This window comes from Panthera pardus, unplaced genomic scaffold, assembly GCF_024362965.1.
Source record: "Panthera pardus isolate Hobbes unplaced genomic scaffold, ASM2436296v1 HiC_scaffold_10, whole genome shotgun sequence".
Taxonomy (NCBI): domain Eukaryota; kingdom Metazoa; phylum Chordata; class Mammalia; order Carnivora; family Felidae; genus Panthera; species Panthera pardus.
Window position 1 is genome coordinate 72,364,897 of NW_026526655.1, and position 26,309 is coordinate 72,391,205.

Sequence of the window (26,309 nt, forward strand, 5' to 3'; positions counted from 1 at the left end):
TTATACTCACAAGTACAGCACTCTCTGCTAAGCCTTGCACTTCCCTCATGAGGCTACATTCTACCTTCTCACTCCCCACAGTTATGAGTATATTCTTGACCCCTTATTATGTCTGGCTCCCTCCCCCTTTTTTAAAACCTTTGACCTCCTTCACGGAGTTTTCCCACCCTCTACCTCCTGCCTCTGGCAATCACCAACTGTGCTCTGTGAGCTTGGTTTTCTTTTTTTTTTCTTTCTAATTTTTTAGATTCCATGTATAATAGAGATCAAACAGTATTTGTCTTTCTCTTTATGACTTACTGCACTTAGCATAATGCCCTTAAGATCAATTCATGTTGTTGCAAATGGCAAGATTTTACTTTTTAATGGTATGTACTATTTCTTTATCCATTCATCACCAGTGAACAGTTAGATCATTTCCATATCTTTGCTATTGTAAATAATGCTGCATTGAACATAGTGGTGCACATCTTTTTGAGTTACTGTTTTTGTTTCCTTTGGATAAATACAAACATTTTTAGTGTTTTTGAGGAGCCCTTCATACTGTTTCACACCAATTGATATCCCCATCAACAGTGCACAAAGCATTCCCTTTCCTCCATATCCTCACCAACACTTGTTGTTTCTTGTCTTTTTGATAATAGCTGTTCTAACAGGTATGAGGTGATATGTCATTATGGTTTTGATTTACATTAACCTAATTATTAATAATGTTGAGTATCTTTTCATGTACTTGTTAGCCATCTGTATGTTTTTTGGGGGAAAATGCCTACTTAGATCTTTAGCCCAGTTTTTAATTGGATTGTTTTGGGTTTGTTTTGCTGTTGAATCATATGAATTCTTTATATATTTTGGATATTAGCCCCTTATCAGATATATGATTTACAGATATTTTCTCCCATTCAGTACGTTGCCTTTTTACTTTATTGATGGTTTCCTTTGCTGTTCGAAAATATTTTAGTTTGATATAGTCCCACTTGTTTATTTTTTGTTGTTGTTGCTATTACTTTTGATGTTGGATTCAAAAAATCATTGCCAAGTCCTATGTCAAAGAGCTTACCTACGTTTTCTTCTAGGGCTTTTATGGATTCAGGTCTTAAGTTCAAGTTTTTAATCCATTCTGAATTATTTTTTTGTATGTAATTTTGTGTATGGTAAGATGTGGCCAGTTTCATTATTTTTGCATGTGGCTGTTATTTTCTTGACACCATTTATTGAAGAGACTGTCCTTTCCTATTGTATATTCTTGCCTCCTTTTTCATAAACTGATTAATCATGTATGTATGCATGGGTGTGTTTCTGGGCTTTCTGTTCTGTTCGACTGATCTATATATCTGTTTTTATGCCAATCCCATACTGTTTTAATTGTTTTGGCTTTGTAATAGAGTTTGAAATAGGAGAGCATGATTCCTCTAGCATTGTTTTTCTTTTTCAAGATTGCTGTGGCTATTCAGGGTCTATTGTGGTTCCATGTAAATTTTAGGATTGTTCTATTTCTGTGAAAAGTGCCATTGGAATTTTGATAGAAATTATGTTGAATCTATAGATTCTTTGGGTAGTATAGTTATTTTAACGATATTAATTCTTCCAATCCATGAGCACAGAATATTTTGCCATATATTTGTGTCTTCAATTTTTTTTCATTAATGTCTTATGGTTTCCAGTATACTGGTTTTTCACCTTCTTGGTTAAATTTATTCCTAGGTATTTTTTCTTTTTGATGCAATTGTAAATGGGATTGTTTTCTTAATTTCTCTTTCTAATAATAATTATTATTGGAAACATAGCAGATGGGGCACCTGGCTGGCTTAGCTGGTTGAGCATCTGACTCTTGATTTTGGCTTGGGTTATGGTCCCAGGGTTGTAGGTTGAGCCCCACATTGGCTCCGTGCAGAGCCTGCTTGGGATCCTCTCTCTCTCTCTCTCTCTCTCTCTCTCTCTCTCCCACCTCCTCCCTCCCTCTGTCCCTCTCCCCAACTCACAAGCTCATTCTCTCTCTCTCTCTGTCTCTCAAAAACAAAGAAAAGAAAAGAAACAACAGATTTTTGTGTATTAATTTTTATATGCTGCAAGTTTACTGATAATAGTTTTTGATGGAGTCTTTAGAGTTTTCTATATGTAAAATCATGTCATCTGCAAAGACAGTTTTACTTCTTCCTTCCAATTGTATGCCTTGTATTTCTTTTTTCTTGCCTAATTGATCTGGCTAGGATTTTCAATATTATGCTAAATAAAAGTGGGGCAATTAGGCATTCTTGTCTTAATCTTAGAGGAAAAAGCTTTTAGTTTTTATCATTGAGTATGATGTTAGCTGTGGGCTTGTTATGTATGACCTTTATTATATTGAGGTACATTCCCTCTATACCTGCTTTGTTGAGAGTTTTTATCATAAATGAATGTTGAGTTTTGTCAAATGCTTTTCCTACATCTTTGAGATGATCATATGATTACTTTCCTTCAGTTTTGTTAGTATGGTATATTGCATTTACTGATTTGTAGATGTTGAACCAACCTTGTATCTCTAGAGTAAATCCCATTTGATCATGGTGTATGATCCTTTTAACATATTGTTGAATTTGGCTTGTTAATATTTGGTTGAGGATTTTTACATCTCTGAACATCAGGGATATTGGCCTGCAATTTTCTTTTCTTGTGGAATCAAAGTAATGGCCTCCTAAAATGAGTTTAGAAGAGTTTCCTCCTTTGGTACTTTGTGGAAGAGTTTGAGAAGGGTTGATATTAATTCTTCTTTGGATGTTTGGTAGAAATCACCAGTGAAGCTATCTGGTGCTGGACTTCTGTGTTAAAAAGTTTTTCAATACAGGTTAAATTTCCTTACTAGTAATTGGTCTTCTCAGGCTTTTTGTTTCATCATGATTCAGTTCTGGTAGCTTGTATGTTTCTAGGACTGTATCTGTTTCTTCTAGGCTGTCCAATTTGTTGGCATATAATTGTTCATAGTAGTTTCTTATTATCCTCCATGCTTCTGTGGCATAATTGTAACATCTGTTTCATTTCTGACTTTATTTGATGCTCTCCCTTTTTATCTTGGTGAGTCTAGCTAAAAGTTTGTCAATCTTGTTGATTTTGTCAAAGAACCAGCTCTGTTCATTGATCTTTTCTATTTTTAGTCTCTTTTTCTGCTTTAATCTTCTACTTCTACTAACATTGGGCTTTGTTTATTCTTGTTTTTCTGGTTACTTCAGGTTTAAATTTAGGTTGTTTATTTGAGACTTCTTGTTTCTTGAGTGTAGGCATTTATTGCTATGAAATACCCTCTTAGAATTGCTTTTGCTGCATCGCATAAATTTTGATATATTTTCCATTTTCATTTGTCTCAAGGGATTGTTTTTGTTTTCTCTTTCAGTTTTGACCCATTGGTTGTTCAGTAGCATGTTGTTTAGTCTCCATATACTTGTGAATTTTCCAATTTTCTTCACATAATTCGTTTCTAGTTTTATTTCATTGCAGTTAGAAAAGATGCTTGATATGATTTCAGTCCTTCTAAATGTATTAAGACTTGTTTTGTGGCCTAGAGTATGAATTCTGGAGGATGTTCCATGTGCGCTTAAAAACAACGTATATTCTGTTGCCTTTGGATGGAATGTTCTGTGTAAATCTATTAAGTCCGTCTGATCTAACATGTTGTTTAAGGCTGATGGTTTCCTTATTGATTTCTGTCTAGATGTTCTATCCATTGATGTATTGGGTATTAAAGTCCTGTACAATTATTGTATTGCCATCTATTTATCCCTTTAGGTCTGTTAATATTTGCTTATTTACTGAGATGCTCCTATCTTGAGTGCATAATACAAATGTTATATCCTATTGTGGATTGAATTCTTTATTATTATGTAATGCCCTTCTTTGTCTCTTATTATAGTCCTTGCTTTAAAGTCAATTTTGATTGATAAAAGTCAATTTTGATTGATATAAGTATAGCTGTCTTAGCTTTCTTTAGGTTTATATTTGCATGCAATGTCTTTTTCCATCCCTTCATTTTTAGTTTATGTATTTTCTTACATCTAAAGTGAGGGTCTTGTAGGCAGCAATACAAATTGGGTCTTGTTTTATTTATTCATTTAGTCATTATAATGAAATACAGTAACTTTAATGAATTATTTTCTTTGAATTGTAAAATCTAAAATGTGACCACCTACTGTTTTTCTTTTGGGGTAACATTACAATAAGATAGAATTAATACTTTTTAGCTGTATTATCTTCACTCTCTAAGCAAGTTACTCTTAGGTTAATAAAGAAACATTTTTATAAATATGAAAGATCTTTTTTCTTTGCTTATAATGTTGGGAATATTACGTTATTTTAGTACCAATTAAACTCAAATCTGTCCCAGTGTTTCCAGGAGTACCTATGATTTCTATGCTAGAATTTTAAAATATTATTTTAATATTCCTTGTGATCATTTTGAAACAAATTTGATATAGAGTGCTGGCTCTAATATCCAGGTAATACAATTTGATAGTTATAGCATTACTGTTTTTCTTGCCATATCTTTGTGGGTTTTATTTATTTATTTATTTACTTACTTACTTATTTTGAGAGAGAGACAGAGAGAGCAAGGGGAGAGGGGCAGAGAGAGGAGGAGACTGAATCCCAAGCAGGCTCCAACCTGTCAGTTCAGAGCCTGATGTGGGGCTTGAACCCGCAAACTGTGAGATTATGACTCAAGCATAATGATGAAGAGTCCGAGGCTCAACCTAAGAAGCCATCCAGGCACTCCTCTTTATTTTCTTTTTGAATAGGACCCATCAGTTTAGGTATATAAATAATGAATTTTCATTTATTCGACAAATATTTAATAAGCAAATATTTTGGGCAAAGTACCCCACTGAGGCTCTGTAGGAACTGTAAGATACTAGAAACCTGATTTCTGCTACCATAATCTTTTTTTTTAAGTTCATTTATTTATTTTGAGAGAGAGAGAGAGAGAGAGAAACAGGAGTGGAGGAAAGGCAGAGACAAAGGAAGAGAGAGAATCCCAAGCAAGCTTCACACTTTCAGTGTGAGATTATAACTGCATAAAAGTAACTGTAGTACATAATGTATTACTGTAATGAATTTGTAGCCACCTCCTACTGCTATCACAGGGAGCTAAAGTTTTGTGAGTATCTGGTTAAAACGCTGAGTGATGCTAATCATATGTGTGAGCAGTTTGTCTCTCTAGTGAATTGCATATCGCAGTAAAAAGTGATCGCTCTTGGTTCTTGCATACTTTTCATATTGTTTAATGCAATACCATAAATCTTAAATCACATCTTGGGACCCATATGAAGTGGATGATGGAAGTGCTCCCAAGAAGCAAGAGAAAAGCCATGACATTACAAGAAAAAGTTGAATTGCGTGCTGTGTACTGCAGCTATAGTTGACTGCAATTTCAAAATAAATGAATCCAGCATAAGGACCATTGTAAAAAAAGAAAAGGAAATTCCTGAAGTGGTTACTGCAGCTACACCCACAGGCATGAAAACTTTGCACTTTTTGTGAAATACCTTTTTAATTTGTACCAAAAATGTAGCTTTTATGTAGGTGCAGGATTGCTATAAGAAAGGCTTACTATACACCTATAAACTCCAATACGATTTGAGAAAAAGCAAAATCATTTTGTATGGCAAAGTAAAAGGAGGGTGAAGAATATAAAGGTGGAAATTTTCATGCCAGCAAAGGATAGCGATAATTTTAGAAAGAGGTTTGACTTAAAACATGTCAAGATAACAGGAAGTAGCTTCTGCCAACCAAGAAGCCTTAGACAGGTTCCCAGGTACCATTAAGAAAGTTATTGAGGAGGAAAGATACCTGCCTGAACCAGGTTTTTTCTTTTTAAGTTTGTTTTGTTTGTTTGTTTGTTTTGAGAGAGAGGGAGACCATGCAAGTGCATGGGGCCGGGCTGGGGGGGGGGGGGCAGAGAGAGAGAGGGAGTCCCAGGTAGGTTCTGTGCTGTCAGCACAGAGCCCAACTCAGGGCTCAGTCTCACCACAAACTGAGAGATCATGATCTGAGCTAAAGTCAAAAGTTGGTTGTGTAACCAACTGACCCACCGAGGCACCCCTGAACAAGTTTTTAATGCAGATAAAAGTGCCCTATTCTGGGGGGAAAATGTCACAAAGGACATTTATTAGTAAGGAAGGCAAGCAAGCACCAGGATCCAAGGTAGGAAGGGATAGGCTAACTCTACTATTTTGTCCAAATGCAGTTAGGTTTTAAGATCGGGACTGCCTTTATTTGTAAAGCTGCTAACCTTTGGTTAAAGGAAAAAGGTAAATTCTAGCTGCCAGTCTTTTGGTTGTACAAGAAGGCCTGGACAACAAGAACCCTTTTGCTGGGTTGGTTCCATTGATGCTTTTGTCCCTGAAGTCAGGAGGTGCCCTGCCTTTTAAAGTTCTTTTGATATTGGACGATTCTCCCTGGCTACCCACAGCCCCATGAGTAAACACTGACGGGTGTTGAAGTGACCTACTTGCCCGCAAACACAATGTCTCTAATTCAGTTTCTAAATCAGAGGGGTCATAAGAACCTTTAGGGCTCATTACACATGGTGCTCTATGGAAAGGTTTGCCAATGCTATGGAAGAGAACCTTGTTGGAGAAAAACACCATGAAAGACTGGAAGGATTATACCATTGAAGATGCCATCATTATAGAAAATGCCTTGAAAGCCATCAAGCCTGAAACAAATTCCTGCTGGAGAAAATGTGTTGTGCTTGACTTCACAGGATTTACAACATAGCCAATCAAGGAAATCATGTAAAGATTGGTACAAGGGAGGTAAAGGGGTTTCAAGGTATGGATCTTGGAGAAATTCAAGAGCTAGTAGACACCATACCAGACGCATTAATAGAAGATGACTTGGTAGAAATGAATGCTTCCAAACCAGTGCCACGTGATGAGGAAGAAGACATAGAAGAAGCAGTGCCAAAACGACATTAGATGATCTGACAGAAGTGTTCTAATTACTTAAGACTGTTTTTTTACTTCTTTTATAATATAGACTCTCCTGGGGAGCCTGGGTGGCTCAGTCGGTTGGACATCTAACTCTTAATTTTGGCTCAGGTCATGATCTTACCATCTGTGGGGTCCAAGCCCTGTGTCAGGCTCTGAGCTGACAGCATGGAGCCTGCTTGGGTTTCTCTCTGTCTCCCTCTCTCTGTCCCACCTGTGTTCTTTCTGTCTTTTTTTCCTCTCTCAAAATAAATAAGTAAACTAAAAAAATGGACCCTTCAGAGATTATGGGCACTGAAACTAAAACAAATGGTAGAAAGATTGGTATTGTACGGAAGTGTTTCTAGAGAAATTGAAAGCAAAAGAGTCAGAAATTACAATGTACGGTATTTCTATAAAGTTACACCAGGTGTGCTTGCCTCTCCTGCCTCCCCTTCCACCTCCTCCACCTCTTCTACGTTTATCACCCATGAGACAACAAGAGCGAGTCCTCCCCTTCCTCCTCCTTCTCAGCCTACTCAATGTGAAGATGGTGAGGACGAACACCTCGTGGAAGTGGTGATTTACTTCCACTTAATGAATAGTAAATAATCATCATGCTGTACAGTTAGTAAGCTTACCTGGTTGTGTATGTCTTGATGTGAAAATCTAATAACTGTATAGCAAGAACTGAATGTTTTTGTGTTATTACCATCATTACCCCCTAAGTTTTCATCACGTAGAACATTATGTGAAAGATTTGTATGGAAGTGGATAGCCTATACTTAACATAGGCATAAGGTGAATGATATTTACTATATAATCGGTGTATGGGGCACCTGGGTGGCTCAGTCGGTTAAGCATTCGACTTCAGCTCAGGTCATGAACTCACTGTTCGTGAGTTTGAGCCCCGTGTCGGGCTCTGTGCTGAGAGCTCAGACCCCGTAGCCTGCCTCAGATTCTGTGTCTCCCTCTTTCTCTGCCCCTCCCTGACTTGCGCTGTCTGTCTCTCTCTCAAATATTAAAAAAATTTTTTAAAATATATATAATCAGTGTATTCATTTTCTTACCATTATGTAACCTTGCTTTCAAAGAATTACATTACTATACAATATGCCTGTCTCTTATAATTGGAGAAACTGTGTATCAGCCTATCTTCACAGGTGTTGTTTTAAATGTAACAGTGTTTCTAAAACTGTATTACAAATGGAATTGCAATACTATGGAACCATTAAATTTTATAACAATTTACTCATTAGTGTGTGGGCTTGGTTACTTGAAGCGATTGTATCCATTATACTAGGCTATCATAAAGCATTCATATTGCTACTTTTTCATTACCAATGCATGAATCATTATACTTATAAATAAACATGAATTTTTTTACATTGTCTTTACATTTTTGATATCTAGTGTTAATAAAACATGTAACATCTACATAGGGTTTTTTAAAAATAATATATGATTTTTTTATAACATTTTCTTTTCTCTAGTTTATTGCAAGAAGACAGTATATAATACATATATAAAATGGGTGTTAAACCACTGTATGTTATCAATAAGGCTTCTGGTTAACAGTAGGCTATTAATAGTTAAAATTTTCATGAATCAGAAATTATGCAGATTTTTGACTGCACTGGGGTGGGGGGTCAGTGCTCCAACTCCTTCATCATTCAAGGGCTGACTAATATACTTGCTTTCTAGCACATAGGGACATGTTCAAGTTTTAGAAAGCATTAAACATCAGAAATGCACATGATTGCTTACATTTGGGATGTTTGAAATCACCTTTTAAACCTGTCTATAAATATATTCTGTAAGCAATTTGGTTAGATTTATATATTTTAAGCTTGCTTATTGATATCAATACCCAACTAAAGCAGAGGAAGACATGGTATTAATGTTGGTAGGACGAAGCTAATTTTTTGAGGGTGTTTTTAAAATTATTTTAAGGTTAATGTGGCCCTAAGACATATTACACAGATATAAATTGTATAAACTTAATAGTGGCCATGAATAGATTCCTACAAACTTGTGGGTTTTTATAGATCATATAACAAGCTATGGAAAAGCTATTTTTTGAAAACTTTTCACGCATACTGAGGAAGGACAATATTATAGGTGCAGTTTTTTTCCTGATCTTGTCTTCATTTATCATAAACCTCAGAAAGTGAAATCTGATCAAGCATACATATTAGAGCTCTAGAGGTTAGCATTGGGCTAGCCAAAGGACTGTTTAGTGTGAAAAATGTGAATTGCTTCATTTGTCTCTTACAGACTCTGTGACAAGGATTGTCAATATTAACTTAAAATTCCTCAAGGTATAGGGGCACCTGAGTAGCTCAGTTGGCTGAGCATCTGACTCTTGATTTCAGCTCAGGTTATAATCTCAAGGTCCTAAAATTGAACCCCACATCAGGCTCCATGCTAAGCGTGGAGCCTGCTTGGGATTCTCTCTCTTTCTCCCTCTGCCCTTTTCCCCCACTTCTACTCTCTCAAAAAACAAAAATTCCTCAAGCTGTATTTTTGAACTTATCAGTCTTGCAGGAATTAATATGAAATAAGACTATAATCCTAACATTGGGTTTAGGTTAGATGAGTCACACCCATGCTAGTAAACTCCCAGGAAGTTGGACAGATTCTATTGCTGTTTTGGACTTGTGTAGTATAAAATGTTGTATAAATTAGTTGACCATTCTCTAAGTCTTGTATTAAAAAGTATAATAAGATTACACATGATTAGTTTACATGTTTTATGTATATATTTTGTGCATGAGCTGATCCAGGTTTTTTAAAATTTGTTTTTTAATGTTTATTTATTTTTGAGAGAGAGGCAGACAATGAGTGGGGTAAATGCAGAGAGAGAGGGAGACACAGAATCTGAAGCAGGCTCCAGGCTCTGAGCTGTCAGCACAGAGCTCAATGTGGGGCTCAAACTCACGAACCGCTAGATCACGACCTGAGCCAAAGTCAGACACTTAACTGACTGAGCCACCCAGGTGCCCCAATCCAGACTTTTTTCATTAAAGATTCATAATCATAATTCAGTATTCACATGAAGAATCAAAGCATGGGTTTTGCTATATTCTGTTGGACCTTAGCATTAATAAAATTTTGTTATAAATTTAGGAAAAAATAATTAGCAATATAGTAAAATAGTAATCAGAAGCAAAATATATCTTTCCAAGAAGTCAAAGCTTTTGACGCAGACTAAAATGAAGGAATAGGAAAGAAACAATACAATATAATTAGAAATTTCAGCTTTCAGGAAAAGTGTTTTTCTGGTACTTTCCTAAGAGGGAATTCTTAAAACTTGAATTTGTTTGGTAAAAGTGGTATACTTAGTTGAAATGTTGTCCATTTCTATCTAAATCCTGATTTTTCTTTGAATTTATCCAGTTTCGAGTTTGCTCAACCTCTTGAATCTAAAGTGTTATGTCTTTCATCAATAGTGGAAAGTTTTCAGGTATGATTTCTTCCAAGTAATTTTTCAACACCACATTTTCTTACCTCTCTTTCCATGACTCTGGTGACACAACTATTTAGACCTTTTGTTGCTATCCCACATGTCCCTGAGGTTTCATTATTTGTTTTTAATGGTTACTCTCTCTGTTGGTCAGATTGGATAATTTCTGTTGATCTGTCTTGAAGTTCATTAATTCTTTTCTCTATCATCTGCATTCTAGTGCTGAGTCCATCCAGTGAGTTTTTAAATTTTGTTAATGCATTTTATAATTTTAAAATTTCCATTGGTTCTTTATATCTTCTATTTCATCATTTAGTCTTCCTGTTTTTCCATTTGTTTCAAGCATGTTCATTATAACTTGTTCAATGATCAGCAGCTCATTTATGCTATGTAATAGGCATCTAGAAATAAGAATTTGTCTATGGTTAAGTAAACTATTATAATAGTGAATACTATAGCTGACAGGAAATTGGTTTTATGACTTGATCTAGAATCTTGCATTTGGGTTAGTGAACAGTTAAGTAGTCTAAGCCAATAACAGTAATATAGCACTTTTCAGAATACGTGTGGTTCTTTATGGAATAATTTTTTTAGTACCCTTTGTAATTTTGGACTCTTGGTTAATGGTAACTGGAAATGTGGAGTTTGTGACTAATTTATCTCTTGAACCATGGTAGGGCAAATGGTTGTAGGTCATCTTCCTAAAGTACCCTCAAGGACAAATTTTGCATCTATAAAATTACTTATTATATTCTTGATCAAGAATTTTTTCTATACCAGACTTAAATTTTAAGATTATACTTGACCCTTGAACAATGGAGGAGTTAGGACCTCCCACCCCCCCATGCAGTTGAAAATCTGTGTATTAGTTTTTATTCCCCAGAAACTTAACTGCTTATAGCCTACTCTTGGCCAGAAGCCTTACCAAAAATATGAACACTCATTTAATGCATATTTTGTATATATATTGTATACTCTATCCTTAAAGTAAGCTAGAGAAAGGAAAATGTTATCAAGAAAATCATAAGAAAGAGAAGATACATTTAAAGTACTGTTCTGTGGATCATCTGGGTGGCTCAGTTGGTTGGGTGTCCAACTTCAGCTCTGGTCATGATCTCAGGGTTCATGAATTCAAGCCCCGAATCAGGCTGTCTGCTGTCAGCTCACAGCCTGCTTCAGATTCTTTGTCCCCACTGCTCACAGCCCCTCCCCCACTCATCTTCCTCTCTTCTCTCTCATTAAAAAAAATAATAATACAGTATCCAAAAAATCGCATATAAGGGAACCTGTGCAGTTCAAACCTGTGTTGTTCAAAGGTCAGCTGTATTTCTACCCCTTTAAAACAAATGACTGTTTAATTTTTATGTAATAACTTTTAATGTAGAGATTAGAAGTAGAAGTCACTCAAAATTCCACCATTCTAAGATAACTATTAACATTTTGGTGTATGTCCTTTCATTCTTTTAAAAAATTTTATTTATACTTATATATCTGTACTTTTTTAAAGTTTATTTATTTTTGAGAGAGAGAACGTGTGAGCAGGGGAGGGGCATAGAGAGAGGGAGAGAGACAATCTTAAGCAGGCTCTGTGCTGTCAGCATGAAGCCCAACATAGGACTCAATCACACAGACTGTGAGATCATGACCTGAGCTGAAATCAAGAGTCATGCACTTCACCAACTAAGCCACCAAGTACCTCTGTACTTTTTTTAAACAAAATTAGATCATACTTTATGTTATATATATTGCTCTTTTCACTTAGCATTATACCATGAATGTTTTCTTGTGTTAAATAGTATTAGAAAATAAGATTTTTAATGATTATGTAGTATATACTTTACTAAATATTTGTTTACTTATCTCTTCATTTTATTTTGTTGCAGTATAGAAATTCTTTCCAGATTTTGATAGGTCATCAACCCTCTTAATTTTTTTTATGCTATTACATTTTCTTTTTCTGGGTTTTATAGATATTTAGGAGGGAAAAGAAAAAGGCTGAATCAGAGACTTTTTTAGATTCTTTTTTTTCCTTTTTATTTCATTCTTTCTTTACTTTTAAGTGTGTTTCTAATGTATTTTTTTTTTTTTAGCAATCTCTATGCCCAACATGATGTTTGAACTCACAACCCCACAATCAAAACTTACAGGCTCTTCTGACTGAGCCAGCCAGGTGCCCTTACATGCTTTTTCTAAACCAGTAGTTTTTAAGACTACAATTTTCATTCTTTAGTCTTCTTATTTTGGACCTAAAACTTTTTTTTTTTTTCATTTTTAAAATAAAATTTATTTTTTGTCACATTTATTTCTTAAAGTATAAAAAATATAGTGTCCACAACTTAACCTGTTCCTTATTAGTTCAGATCATAATGAAATGTCTTAAATACCAAGAGTGAGGTCAGACTTTTGTCTCTGACACTTAACACCTTTGCCAATGGCACGTTACTTAATTTTTCTATGCCTGTGTTTCCTCATCTGAAAATTATTGTTAATGATGACAATAATACATTTGGAGAGTACTCCAAAGAGAAAATACTTATTAACATAGTGCCTAATATAAATACTGGGCTCTCAAGAACTAATACGATGATGGTGGAGTTATAATAGGATTATAAGTGGTGATGATACTGTCAGTAATAGTAGAAATGTATTTAATAAATTGTCTCAAGTTTTCCCACCCTGATGTTCAGTTTTAAGGTAACTTACTTGCTATGTAATCTGACCACTTCATTATTATTATTATATTTTTTTGCTCTGTTTCTTTTTAGTGGTTTTTTTCAATCTTTTATTTGTGGTACTTTTGGTTGTTTATACAACTTTGAACCTATTCCTTTTGAACGGTGTGTTTTACAATATATCTGTTATCAATTTTATTTTGCCTACAATAAAATTAAGTGATTTCACTAAAATTGTTTTACTAAAAATTTGGTGAATGTATTTTTAATTCCTTTCCAGATTACTAAATATATAAACAAAAATTTAAAAGGGTAATAACAGGGTCAGCATTTAAATATCTTCCTCATCCTATTTTTTTTCACTTCAAACTAGTTTTTCACTTAACTAAGTTTTATTAGAGTTTAATGATAAGAACGTCAAAGAAAACAGTGGTGACTATGAAAAACGTCTCTATAATTTCCCCTCATGTTTTATATTTAGCTCATTCAGCCAAAAAATACTGAGCATATACTATGTATGAGGCTAAAGGGATAGACGGAGGAACTTTGTGGAGCCTGTCAATGATTTTATACTTTATCTTAAATATAACTGCAATGTTATTGACTACTTTAAGCAAGGAAGTGCCATACTCTGTGAAGAATGGATTTTAGCAGGAATGATTAGGGTATTGGGACAAGCTTGTTTCTAGAGGAAAACTATTAGTGACATGGATCAGGGTGATACTGTGGAGATGGAAAAATGTAAATTGATTTCAGATTATGGTGGAAGTAAACTTGAGAAGACAAGGCGATGGACTCCATTCGGGTGTCAGGAGGATAGACACATACATGCTCATCCCCCTGTATGGTACATAAATTCCATGCTTTGCATACAGGGTTTCTCTCATGACTTGGCCTCCAACCTTAATGATACTGTTGTCCAAATTTTTCCATCGATTTCTTTGCATTACCCCAGTCAGATTGCTGTCAACTTTTACTATAAAATTCTCTTTATCTCCTGGTTGATTTCTGTATTCTTTTTATAGTCTTTCTTTCTGCAGGGCCACAGACTCCCCCAATTAGATTTTGCTTAGCTTACATGTGTTGTTTTGGCAGCGGGATCCCAGCACTCAAGTCATACTAATGATGGGCCAGACTAGTGTGAGTGAAGTTATGAAGGGCAGGTAAAAAAAAATGGAAGCCATAAATATAGACAATTTCATTGTAAATAGTCTTGGTTGAAAGTAAGAGTATAGGGGTGCCTGGGTGGCTCAGTTGGTTGGGCAACCGACTTCAGCTCAGGTCGTGATCTCACAGTTCGTGGGTTCGAGCCCTGCGTTGGGCTCTGTGCTGATAGCTCAGAGCCTGGAGCCTACTTCAGATTCTGTGTCTCCCCCTCTCTCTGACCCTTCCCTGCTCAAACTCTGTGTCTCTCTGTCTCTCAATGATAAATAATTGTTAAAAGAATTTAAAAAAAAAGAAAGTAAGAGTATAAAATATGAGATGGCAAAATAGGGATGAGTGGTCAGAGGAGAGTTTTTGTTGTTTTTAAAGATGGAAGATAATGGAGAAGAATCTAGTAGAGGGGAGATATAGAAAAGAGAGGGAAAGATCAATTGAGCAAAGTTCTTGAAAACTGCAAAAAGGTGATGATAAGTTTAAGGGAATGAAGGAAGTCCACCTCCATTTTAACAGGAAGGAAGGAAAGGATTAGTCATTAAGGTTTAAAATTTCTAAGAGGAAGAAATTGTTTTATTACAGTGTTGTAAATCCATCACTTAGTTCCCCCTAACCTCCAATGGACAGGTTACTAAATATTAATGTCAGTTGAGCCAAGCATTCTATTCCACAGTTACCTTATTTTGTTCTTATTCTTTTTGATTTCCTCTTTTAAACAAATGAAGATAGAAAAGAGAGGACTGAGTATCCAGAGGGATATTGACAAGAAGATAGTAGGTAGATAATAAGCTATGTCACTTACAACTTCCTCAAATGGGTGAATGGAGTCAACCTGCCAGAATCAGGGTATTTGGGATGCTAAATTAGGTGGGTATTCTTCATAGGGGAATGAGATCTAATTTGAGGACAAATTGTGCAATGGCTTGAAATTAGGATTTAAAGACCAAACAAGAATGACAGTGCCTCCTACCTCCGGTTGAGGACTCAGATTTTAAAGTCACAACAAATAGGATTGGACAGATGGCCATGTTGTGAAGGAGTGATATGAGACATATCCTTTAGACCAGTGATTTGCAAACATTTTTTAAGGCAATAGGATCCTTTTTTTCAAACAAAATCTCATGTGGAATCTCAATATACAAAATAAATGAGAGGACTTTTGACAGAAGCCAGTAGCATATGGGCGAGAGCCATAATCTCTCCTTCCTCTTTGTGCCATATTCCAAGACACTTAAAAGATACCTAAGACTCTGCAGAACATTTTTAAATTCAAGTTATTTAAATCAAAAGAAGACAGAAACAGTTCACCTTTTTCTCTCACCGCCCCCCCCCACCCACAGTCTCTGGTAATCACCAATCTGTTCTCTGTATCTATGAACTTGATTTTCTTTTATTTTTAGTTCTAAACTTTTATTTTAGATTTATACACATGAGAAAGATCTTATAGCATTTGTTTTTCTCTTTGGGACTTACTTCATGTAGCATAATGCCCTCGAGGTGCATTCATATGATCACAAATAGCAAAATTTCGTTCTATTCTATGGCTGAATAATATTCGATTATATGCATATACCACAGTTTCTTTATCCATACATCAATTGGAGGTTGTTTCCCCATCTTGGCTATTGTAAATAATGTTGCTATGAACATGGAGTTGCATATTATCTTTTTGAGTTAGTGTTTTTGTTTTCTTTTGATAAATACCCAGAAATATAATTACTGGATCATATGGGCATTATATTTTTAATTTTTTGAGGAACCTCCACACTGTTTTCCATAGTAACTGCACCAATTTATACTCCCACCAACTGTGCACAAGGGTTCCTTTTTCTCCATACCCTTGCCAATACTTGTTATTTCTTATCTTTCTGATAATAGCCATTTTTACATGTGTGAGGTATTATCTCATTGTGGTTTTAATTTGCATCACCCTGATGATAAATGATATTGAACATCTTTTCAGGTACTACCAGAGCCAGGTAATCAAGAGGTGTTCCCTGGGTGACAGCTAGAAAAACCAGGCACCAGACATAAAAACCAGGATACCAGATGCGTGTAAAGTCCCTCTGTAAGAGACACTAGCACTCTGGAGTGTGACACATGGTGAACTCCAAGATAGCACCCACCCTCCAAGGTATCTGGAAGAGATTACAGCTCCTCAATGTATGTTTAATTAGCTGCTTGCCGCTCAAGTCAAATTAATGATGACTAGCTAATAGACCCCCTCACAGAAAGATCAGTCTGTGGGTCTGTTGCCTCTTGCTGTGACCTGGAGATGGTAGCTGGTTAAGAACCTTTCTCTGCTTGTAACAGTCCTGTGGACCCACGAATGTAAGCCCCACTAGCCAGCAGAGCCGAGTGATGTACAGGTGCCCCTTGAAAGCAGTTGTAAAAATTGGTGTTCTAGAGAGGGGTATGATGATTACAGTCTGTGGGACCAGGAAGACAGTCTCCCCTGGCCTCCATAGCTAGGCAATCAAGAGGTGTTCCCTAGGCAGTGGCCCTCAAAATTGGGGCACTAATTGTATGTAAAAGCTTCCTTCTGAAAGGCACTGATGGTCTGGAGCACAGCAAAAAGGAAAGCGTGAAGATGACATCTTCTAGTCTCCATCCCAGGGGAGCGTTCCAGCAGGCTCCTGGATGTGTGTGTGAAATTAGATGCTGCTCCCTCTTGCCAACGCTTTAACTTAAGTAGGTGAGCCTTCTTCACATTAGGTCGGGGCACAATTGGCTGCCTCTGAGTTGCGTCCTGGGGTGGGTGAATCTGAGCATGAGTCCCTTAAAAGAAGTTTCTCGGATCACTATAGTCTTGTAGGTCTTGGGGTGCAAACCTTGTTGTTTTTCAGAGTTCATTGTTTTGGGGGCTCATCTCTCAAGTGTGTGTCATAAAAGTTGGGGTGCCCAATGTGGGGCTTGAGCCCTTTGCTCCTCATGGAGAACTTCTTAGATTTTGAGTTCCTTCCTGGTGATGAGTCTCTATGCCGGGGAGTGGGATTTTATAGCAAGACTTTCCCAGCCTCTTAACTGCTTTGATGTGGTTTTCTTGTTTGCCTGATATCTAGTCATTACTCAGCCAGACTTGAGGTGTTTTTTTGAAAGTAAATTGTTTCATAGGTAGCTGTAGACTTAGTATGTCTGTGGGAGAAGGTGGATTAAGGATCCTTATGCACCACTATCTCGAATTGGAACTCACTGTAGAACATATTGGAAGGTAATTTTGAGTAATACCACATCTTTAGAAATCTTTTTTTTTCTATTAAATTAATTGTCATTAATACTAGCATATAGTAAAAAATATTCAGGTGGTAGAAAAGATACATGGTGAAAAATAATTCACCTATCCTAGATGCCAATTCCTTAGTCCTTTTACCTAGGTGTAAATAGTTACTAGTTTCTTACATATTTTTTAGAAGTATTTTGAGCATACAGACATAAGAATATACTCTTTTTTTCTTCATCACACATGAGATCATTCTATTTCTATTCCTCCCAGTTAACTGTTTTCATTTAATTAGATTATCTAGTATAGATCTACCTCATTCTTTTATAATAGCTGTATAATATTCTATTAAAATGATGTAGTGTAATTTAACAATTACTAATTGATGGAATATTTTGCTCTTAAAAGTCATTTACAATTAATATGTGTGAATATATTTCTTGGATAAACTGAAGATTTTGAACAGGAGAGTGATAATATAGAGAGACAAACCTAATGTTAGGATTACCAGAACAAAAGCATGATATTCACAAACTCTGAACCTCATTTTATTCTTTAAGAAGTATGTTTTTCCCGCTAGGTTAGCTCTGCTTTTTCCCCACTAAAAGGGAGTTTTTATTCTACTTCATCAGACATGTAGTACTTGGCGGCTTTCTTTCTTTGTATGTGGATACACTTCTGTTTGTTACCCTGCTTTATTTTTCTCAATCTCTTATTCATCAGCCCCAGTTACTCTCCAGAAATATCTTAGAAATTTGAGTTAATGTAGTTGTGTTTCCTAGGTAAGCAAAGCTTTAGGTCTTTTGCTTGTGCTTTGGGACGCCTTGCATTTGTAGATGAAAGGAACAATTAACTAGATCTTGCCTCTCTTTTTATCCTTCCAACTTTTGTATCCTTGTTAGAAATTTGTTTTAAAATTTTTTAACATTTATTTATTTTTGAGGGAGATTGAGATACAGCGGGAGTGGGAAGGGGCAGAGAGAGAGGGAGACACAGAATCTGAAACAGGATTGAGGCTCTGAGCTGTCAGCACAGAGCCTGACATGGGGCTTGAACTTGTCTGAGCTGAAGTCGATGCTTAACTGGCTGAGCCACCCAGGCACCCCAGAAATTTCTAATTCTAGTCAATATTCAAATTCATATACTCTATATATAGTTTAGCTGATCTATACATGTTAAATTTTATTCAAATCTTCTACAATATTCTTTTATATCTTAGGATAACCTCTTCCTCACAGACGACTCCTTGCAAAGGAACACTTAATCCTTTCTATGGAAAAGGATACTCTGATTAGATATTTACTGAATAGTATGAAAATCAGTGCTTCACTCTTGAATAATTTTCTTATCAAATCTCTTGAGGTACAAATAAGATGAACAAATCTTTAAAAATTTATAATTTACATTTTAGAAATTTATAATTTAGCATGACACACGTTTGGAGATGGAACCAAGGCCAGTGAAAGGGAGGATAAGGAAAAAGTGGAATTAAATTGTTAAATATTTTAACACAATGTGAACGTTTTGATTTGTTTTGTTTTTTTTTTACCATCAATTTGATAAAACTGTGATAGGGACTTGAGGGCTAGTTTATTAAAACCTATCATTTTTCAGGTAAGGAAACTAGTCTTTAGGGTGTCTGGGACTTGCCCTGATCACAGGTTATGACACAGAGCACCTGATTGCCAGCCCCCTTTTGTTTGAGGATATAACTGTTTGACATTTACAGTGGTAGTTAAAATGTGTGTAGCAGCAAAAGAAATTGATTCATTTTATGTATTCATTTTTTAAATCACAATATACATACTTAATGACTCAAAAGAACTATTTTTTTAAATGTAGGCAAATAAAAGTTTTGTAAATAGAATGATTTTCCTTCAAACCATATTATGTTTGGAGAATGTTTGAGGTCTAATAAGGTGTTTCTGCCTCATCTCCTCTTTCACAAAATCTCTTACCAGAAAAATGTTTGTGTATTCTTGACTTTGTTTTTGTTTTGCTACTTAATATCTTGAAATATTATTTGTCTACGTGTTCAGTTACCTGGAAGTTATATAAAGAAATAGTTATAGGGGCTTCCGGATGGCTCAGTCATTTGAGCGTCTGACTCTTGATTTTGGCTCAGGTCATGATCTCGCAGTCCTGAGATCGAGGCCGCTGTCAGGCTCTGCACTGGGCTTGGAGCCTGCTTAGGATTCTGTCTCCCTCTGCCTCTCTCCCACTTGTGCGTGTGCTCTGTCTCTTTCTCTCTCTTTCAAAAAAATAAGTAAATAAAAGAGTTATATGAAATCCTTTTTCAAAACTTTTAGAAAATGATGGACGTGTAAATCTACAGTTAGTGGTTCTACTAAACCTAAAGAAGCAGCATAGCGACTTCCTCCTGATACTATTCTTGATGATTGTGTTTCACTCGAGTTTATAATGCATTGAGAAGTAAACTTTCGCCAAATCTACTTATGTGTTTTGAGTTCTCACAGAGAACTTTTGGTGTTTTTGGCAACAATAAAGGCAGAACACCTCTCCGGAGAAAACCTACATCTGTTTTTATGTTTACTATCTGAATATTCAGTCTCTTCTATCCCTATGCTTTCAGTACTAAAGAATTGCGTAGCTGGAACAAGAGGCAGCTGATCACGTTTGCATTTCTTAGCCAACATGTCTTGCCCTTCCCTATTAGCACCTGTTCAGGTTTATGCCTAGCAGCTGTCAGTGTTCATAAACTCAGGTTACACAAAAGGGAAGTTTGATATGCCTGAATTTGAACAGTATTATCAGTAACAAGCGATCATTGAATCTTTCTGAAGCATAGAAAATCATCATTCAGGGAGGAATTTGTTTGTAGTAATTTTGATTTTTGTCTATTCTCAGAATTGTTACTGGTAAATGTCACATTTTTTTTAAGTTTATTTATTTTGAGAGAGAAAGAGAAGTGGGGAGGGGCAGAGAGAGGAGAAGAGAATCCCAAGCAGGCTCTGCACTATCACCATGGAGTCTGACTCGGGGCTTGATCTCACAACCATGAGATTGTGACTTGAGATGAAATCAAGAGTCAGATATTTAACTGCCTGAGCCACCACCCTGGCACCCTAGTAAATATCATCTTAATAAAATATAGTAAATTCATGTTATCTAGGATGACCAAATATTCTGATATCTGTTAATTACATATCCTACATTATCAGTTTTAAACAATTAGGACAAAATGTAAAATATAGACCAGAGTTTGGCACAAAACCTAGTTGAATATAATGTTAAATCAGCTTGAATCATCTTATAACAATTACGTATAATTACTACTTCACAGAAAGTCTTAGTTAATTGAATTCCAAGTTATACAATTTTTGATACTTTAGATCAGGATTTCTCAGCCTTAGCACTGCTAACATTTTGGGCCAGCTAATTCTCTGTGGAGGGGATGTCCTTTGCATTGTAGGAGTTGAGCAACATCCCTAGACTCTATCTCTGCACTGTCAGTAGCATGCTCTCAGATGTGGCCATCAAAAGTGTCTCCAGACTTTGCCAAATGTTTCCTAGCGGCCAAAGAGGGCATTATGAAGTCACTCCTGGTTGAGAGCTAGTGCTTTAGACTACGGGAAAGATATGTAATAAATCAAATCTTTTATAATCTCTTCATCACCTTCTGCACGTTTTTCTTCCATTGTTCACATCAACAAATTTATTTTTTACTGTAGTATTTTATGTTAATTTTCAGTTGTAGTAATCTTTACCTTACCTTGGTTATTAACTTTGCAAATAAAGAATTCTGAAGTTATACATTAAAAAGTATATTCATAAATGGCCTTAAGCTAGAAGATGCACCTACTAATTGATATTCTTCCATAGCTGAGTGTGTGCGATGGCAGAGTCATATTATTATATAGCCCCTTCATTTTGATCGTACGGTATTTGGGCTATTTTTGGTCACAGAGAAGTTTGTTGGTAGTGGTTTGAACCTGAGATGAAGGTGGTATCCTTAACACATAGAGTCAGAATGAGAGGCTGTTATAGGATTGCCAGTATCAGATCTGGATGCTCTGGCCCTAATAGAAATCTGAAAATAGATGCTTCTGGGACACCTTAACCATTTTTATTTTAATGAATATATTTTTCTTTTATTTAAATTATTATTATTTTTTTTTATTTAGAGAGAGAGCATGGGGAGGGGAGCACAGGTTGAGAGAGAGAGAGAATCTTAAACAGGCTCCATGCTAAGCATGGAGCCCGAGGCAGGGCTCAATCCCAAGACCCTGGGATCATGACCCAAGCTGAAATCAAGAGTTGGACACTCAACCCACTGAGCCCCCAGGAGCCTCTGAATATATTTTTCTTAAATGATTTGAAGAGATGGGTTTGTACCATTTTTGTGTAATATGCTTAAATAATGAATAACAATTTAGTGTAATCATAATTATATTTTTTCAACTGAAAATGAATGTATTCATTTTCACATATATTTGTGTTCCACTTTAGTTTGAAAGTTTTAAGGCAAAACACTTCACCATTCATACTTATACAATTGCAAGACATTTATTTTAAATTCTTTTTTTTTTAATTCTTAACACAAAATTTATCTGGCTAAAAAATGTAATAACATGCTAAACATACATATAACCTTAAAATAAATATGACTCTGAAATATTTACTTGAAATGAATAGTCTAAAATACCTTAAGGTTTCTTTTACTGCCACATATACACATGGGTAATTATATACACAGATATTCACTTATTAAAAACAATAGCTAATAATTATTAAATGGTAGGTATTCAGCACTTTACATGCATTATCTCAGTTAATCCTAATTATATCATCATCATATTACTCATGAGGGAATTGAAAGTTCACTGAAGTTATATAATTGGTACAAGGTCACAGCTGATAAGCTCCAGATACTGTTTTTGAACTCAAATAGTGTCTGTTATCAAATGTCTTGTTGACGTAATGCTGTAATCCCAATGTAATCAGTGTCTTCATTTCTTCAGTGTTTAGATTTATATTCCTCAACCCCAACCCATATGTATTTTTTTGAGTGCCTACTATGTGCCAGACTGTTTTTTGTTTTTCTTTACTTTTCATTTAGAAATAATCTTAGACTTAAAAACAGTTAAAAAACAAATACAGAGCATTCATATATATTTTTTACCCACATGTATATATTTTACCCACATATATATTTTCCCCCTAATTTTCATAATTTATATAACCATAGTACAGTTATCAAAATTATAAAAATCAGAAAATTAACACTGGTACAGCACTATTAACTGAACTATAGACTTTTTAAGGATTTCACTAGCTTTTCCATTAATGTTCTTTTTCTGTTCCAAATTTCAGCCTAGGATCCAACATCACATTTAACTGTATCTACTTTAAGTCTTTAACCTTTGGCTGTTCTTTCGTCTTTCCTTTACTTTCATGAGCTGGACACTTGGTGAACACTAGTCAGTTTTGGTTTGTCTGATGTTTTCTCATGATTCGACTGAGGTTATGTGTTGTCAGGAAGAATGCCACAGAGGTGGTATGTGCCTCTAAGGGCATCAGAGGGCACATGATATTTTATTACAAGTTGTATAGTTTCTCCACTGTGAAGTTAATTTTTTGCCATCTGTAATTAGTAAAAACTTTGGAGCAGATACTTGGAGACTATGCCAATATCTTGTTTCTCCTCAGACTTTCTCCTCCTTTCTCTGCTCTCTCCTGCTTTTTCCAGACTTTCTACTGCTATTAGTATCCCTCCGTGCACATGTATTTTAAGGCTTCTTCTCTGAGTAGTTCTAAAGACCTGTAACTACCAGCTGTAGTTCCACTCTTTCTTATTGCCAGGTTTAAATTTTATTTTTAAACTATGTTATAATAAAGAATCTACTAGTATTTTATTACTACAGAATAGATTCTCAAAAATAGATTGTAAGATCCAAGTATATGTATATTTTTAATTTTAATAAATATTTCCAGGAAAAATGATCTCCAATAAGCAATATGTAGAGACTGCTTGTTTGACTTTCTGGATTTTACTTGCTTTAGTCCCAAATCAAGTTACAGCAACAGAAAGAAATACACCTAGAGCTTATAATTTATTATCCTAAAAAAAGTAACAACTATTATTTATTGAATTCTTTTATGCCAGATACTCAACTAAAGTGCTTATCTATGTTATATCACCAAATTATATAGTACAAAAGCAAATTAAAAAAAAAACAACTTTCCATTTTTTTAAATGCATTTAGGCACAGTGAAGTTACCAGCTATAATTTTTTTTAAATAGCCTTTTTCTATAAACTCTAGGTAAAGGATTCCTATTTTTTGCATTTAGTAAAACGAGACTTGTTGGTGAAAATAATTTGTAGTGAAAGATGTCAGTAGGGTCCTCGGCTCAAACCAGCCTCATGTTTCAAAGTTCGTTGGTGACTGCTTGATGACCCAAAACCTGCCCTGTAAGCATTAGTTTCATGTAACCATTGGTACCAGCTATGCCTTTCCATGATGAATGCTGAAAAAAAGAAAGAGAAGTTATTTAAGAATATGAACATACTCATTATGGCATTATCATCTATAAGGTGATTAACAGCAATACCAGAATATGAACAGAAGGTTTTGAATTGTGTATGATTGGAAAACTTATTGAACTTGTTACTAATGATGCTATGTGTCAACCAGAGATGATAATCTTTCCTATATGTATTCATCTTAAGAGAAAAATCATCTAGATACCATATGGATGAAATCAACATTTAAACATTAACTCTGCATTATTTTAATTGGACAGTATTTTTAAAACAAACTGTTTTTATTTGAATTGCCTGTAGAATTCCATGCAGAAATCTTTTTTTTATGGTTAGATTATTTCCATAGTGAAAGTTTGTGGTGGATTGTAAATTCAGTTTTAAGTGAGCAGTGTCTTTATTTTGTTTCTTCCTGTAAATTGTGTACTTATTAAAGCAGTTGTGAAGGTCATGATTTTCTAGCTTCCTTGTAGGATCACTGTATGCAGAAAGTATTAAAATAACCATTTTAATATTCTATATTTTTAAAAAAATATTGGGGTATAATTGACATATAACATTTTATATTCGTTTCACATATACAACATAATGATTTGATAATTTGTATGTATTGCAAATATTTGTATGTATTGCATAATATTTGTATGTATTGCAAAAGGATCATCATGATAAGCATACTTAACATTCATCACCACACAGTTACAAATTTCTTTTGTGATGAGAACTTTTAAGATCTACTTTCTTAGCAACTTTCAAACAAAACAGTGTTACTAACAACAGTCACCATGGTGTACATTATATCCTATGACTTACTTATTTTAACTGAAAGTTTGTACTTTTTGATCCCCCTCCACCCATTTCTACTCTAAATTTTTAATATCAGCATTAACTGTTACAGTAAGACCAATGTAAGATTACACCTGAAATAGCTAAGCAAATAAGTATAAATACATATAAATGGCTCAGTTATTATAAATGGGTCATATTAAGGCCATTTTAATTGTAGTTCATACTTGACATGATTAAAAACTGTAAAATGGATTTATCTTTTTGGTGAGGGAGGAGTGCTTGCTCTGTTGGGGATTACCAAGTCAGATTCTTGGATGTTTAAGACTTACAAGACTTGGGTTTGGAAGACAGGGTTACAACGCATTCAAATGTGGTGTTATTTTGGGGGCACCTTGGTGGCTCAGTTGGTTGAGCATCCGACTTGGTTTTATCTCAGGTCATGATCCCAGGGTTTCCGGATCAAGTCCCACATCAGGCTCCATGCTGAGTATGGAGCCTGCTTGGGATTCTCTCTCTCTCTCTCTCTCTCTCTCTCTCTCTCTGCCCTTCTCACCCACTCGTGCATGCTCTTCCTCTCCCTCTAAAGTAAAATTTAAAAACACACACACAAAAAATAAATCTGGTGTTATTTTCTTGATTCGTTAAGATAATATGGGTGTTATGTTGTAAGTGAATAGACGATGAGGTGATTTAGGAAGAATAAGAAGTTAATATGTTAATTTTTCTAAGATTGTGGCAACACATTTGTATGAAGATATATGCAAACCACTGTTAATGTTTTTTTTTTTTTTGCTATAAGGAAACTCTGCAAGTCTATTAAAAGAGGATTTGGTATACTAAACATTAAACTTATTTCATAAATTGGTGTTTTAAATTATACTTATTTTGTTTTTATGTATTCCATATTTTATCTTTCTGAAGAACATGTATTTTGAAACACTTTCATATTTTAAAAAATATGCCTAAATGTTTGAATTATTTAAATATGTTTAGTTCTTTGAATAATGCCACCATCAGATACTGAGAATTAATGTTTTTCTCCCTCTCATAGATATGGAGTCTGGAGAACGGTTACCATCCTCAACAGCCTCCTCTACTACACCTTCATCTTCAGTACCTTCTGTGGCTTCATCAGTTTCAAAAGGCGGCCTTTCCACGGGAGCTGCTTCCCTGAGCTCTACAATCAACCCATGTGGTGAATACCCTTTATTGACTCAGTTTTAGAATACCTTCCATTTATTAATTTGCATTCATAGTGTTTTACTGAACTCTGAGTAAAATGTTTTCATCATCTCTCTTGACCTGTTGAACAATAACTAGGTTTCTGCTTTTCCTGGATTTTGCCAGCATACTGAGGTGTCATGCTGGATCTTTCATGCTTTACATGCTTATGAGAAGCTCTCTTCATCTTGTCTTAATTTGACCATTTCAATTAATAAATGAGTACATGCAAAATATTTTTAAACAATAAACCCATGAAGAAGTGAAAGAAATACAAAGGAGTCCTTGGTGGTAAGATTAGGTACCAATGCCATGGACCTTTTGTTCTAAATTTGCTTCTGCTAT

The 26,309-nt window shown here is 35.2% G+C and overlaps 1 protein-coding gene across 1 annotated transcript in view; it reads left to right on the forward strand.

Annotated features, from left to right (window-relative positions):
* BAZ2B (bromodomain adjacent to zinc finger domain 2B) overlaps window positions 1–26,309 on the forward strand; it is a 186,122-nt gene that overhangs the window by 19,559 nt on the left and 140,254 nt on the right. The window contains 1 exon segment of the mRNA XM_019457313.2: window positions 25,795–25,938. Within this exon segment, the coding sequence (XP_019312858.2) occupies window positions 25,797–25,938 (142 nt within the window). The 5' untranslated portion in view covers window positions 25,795–25,796.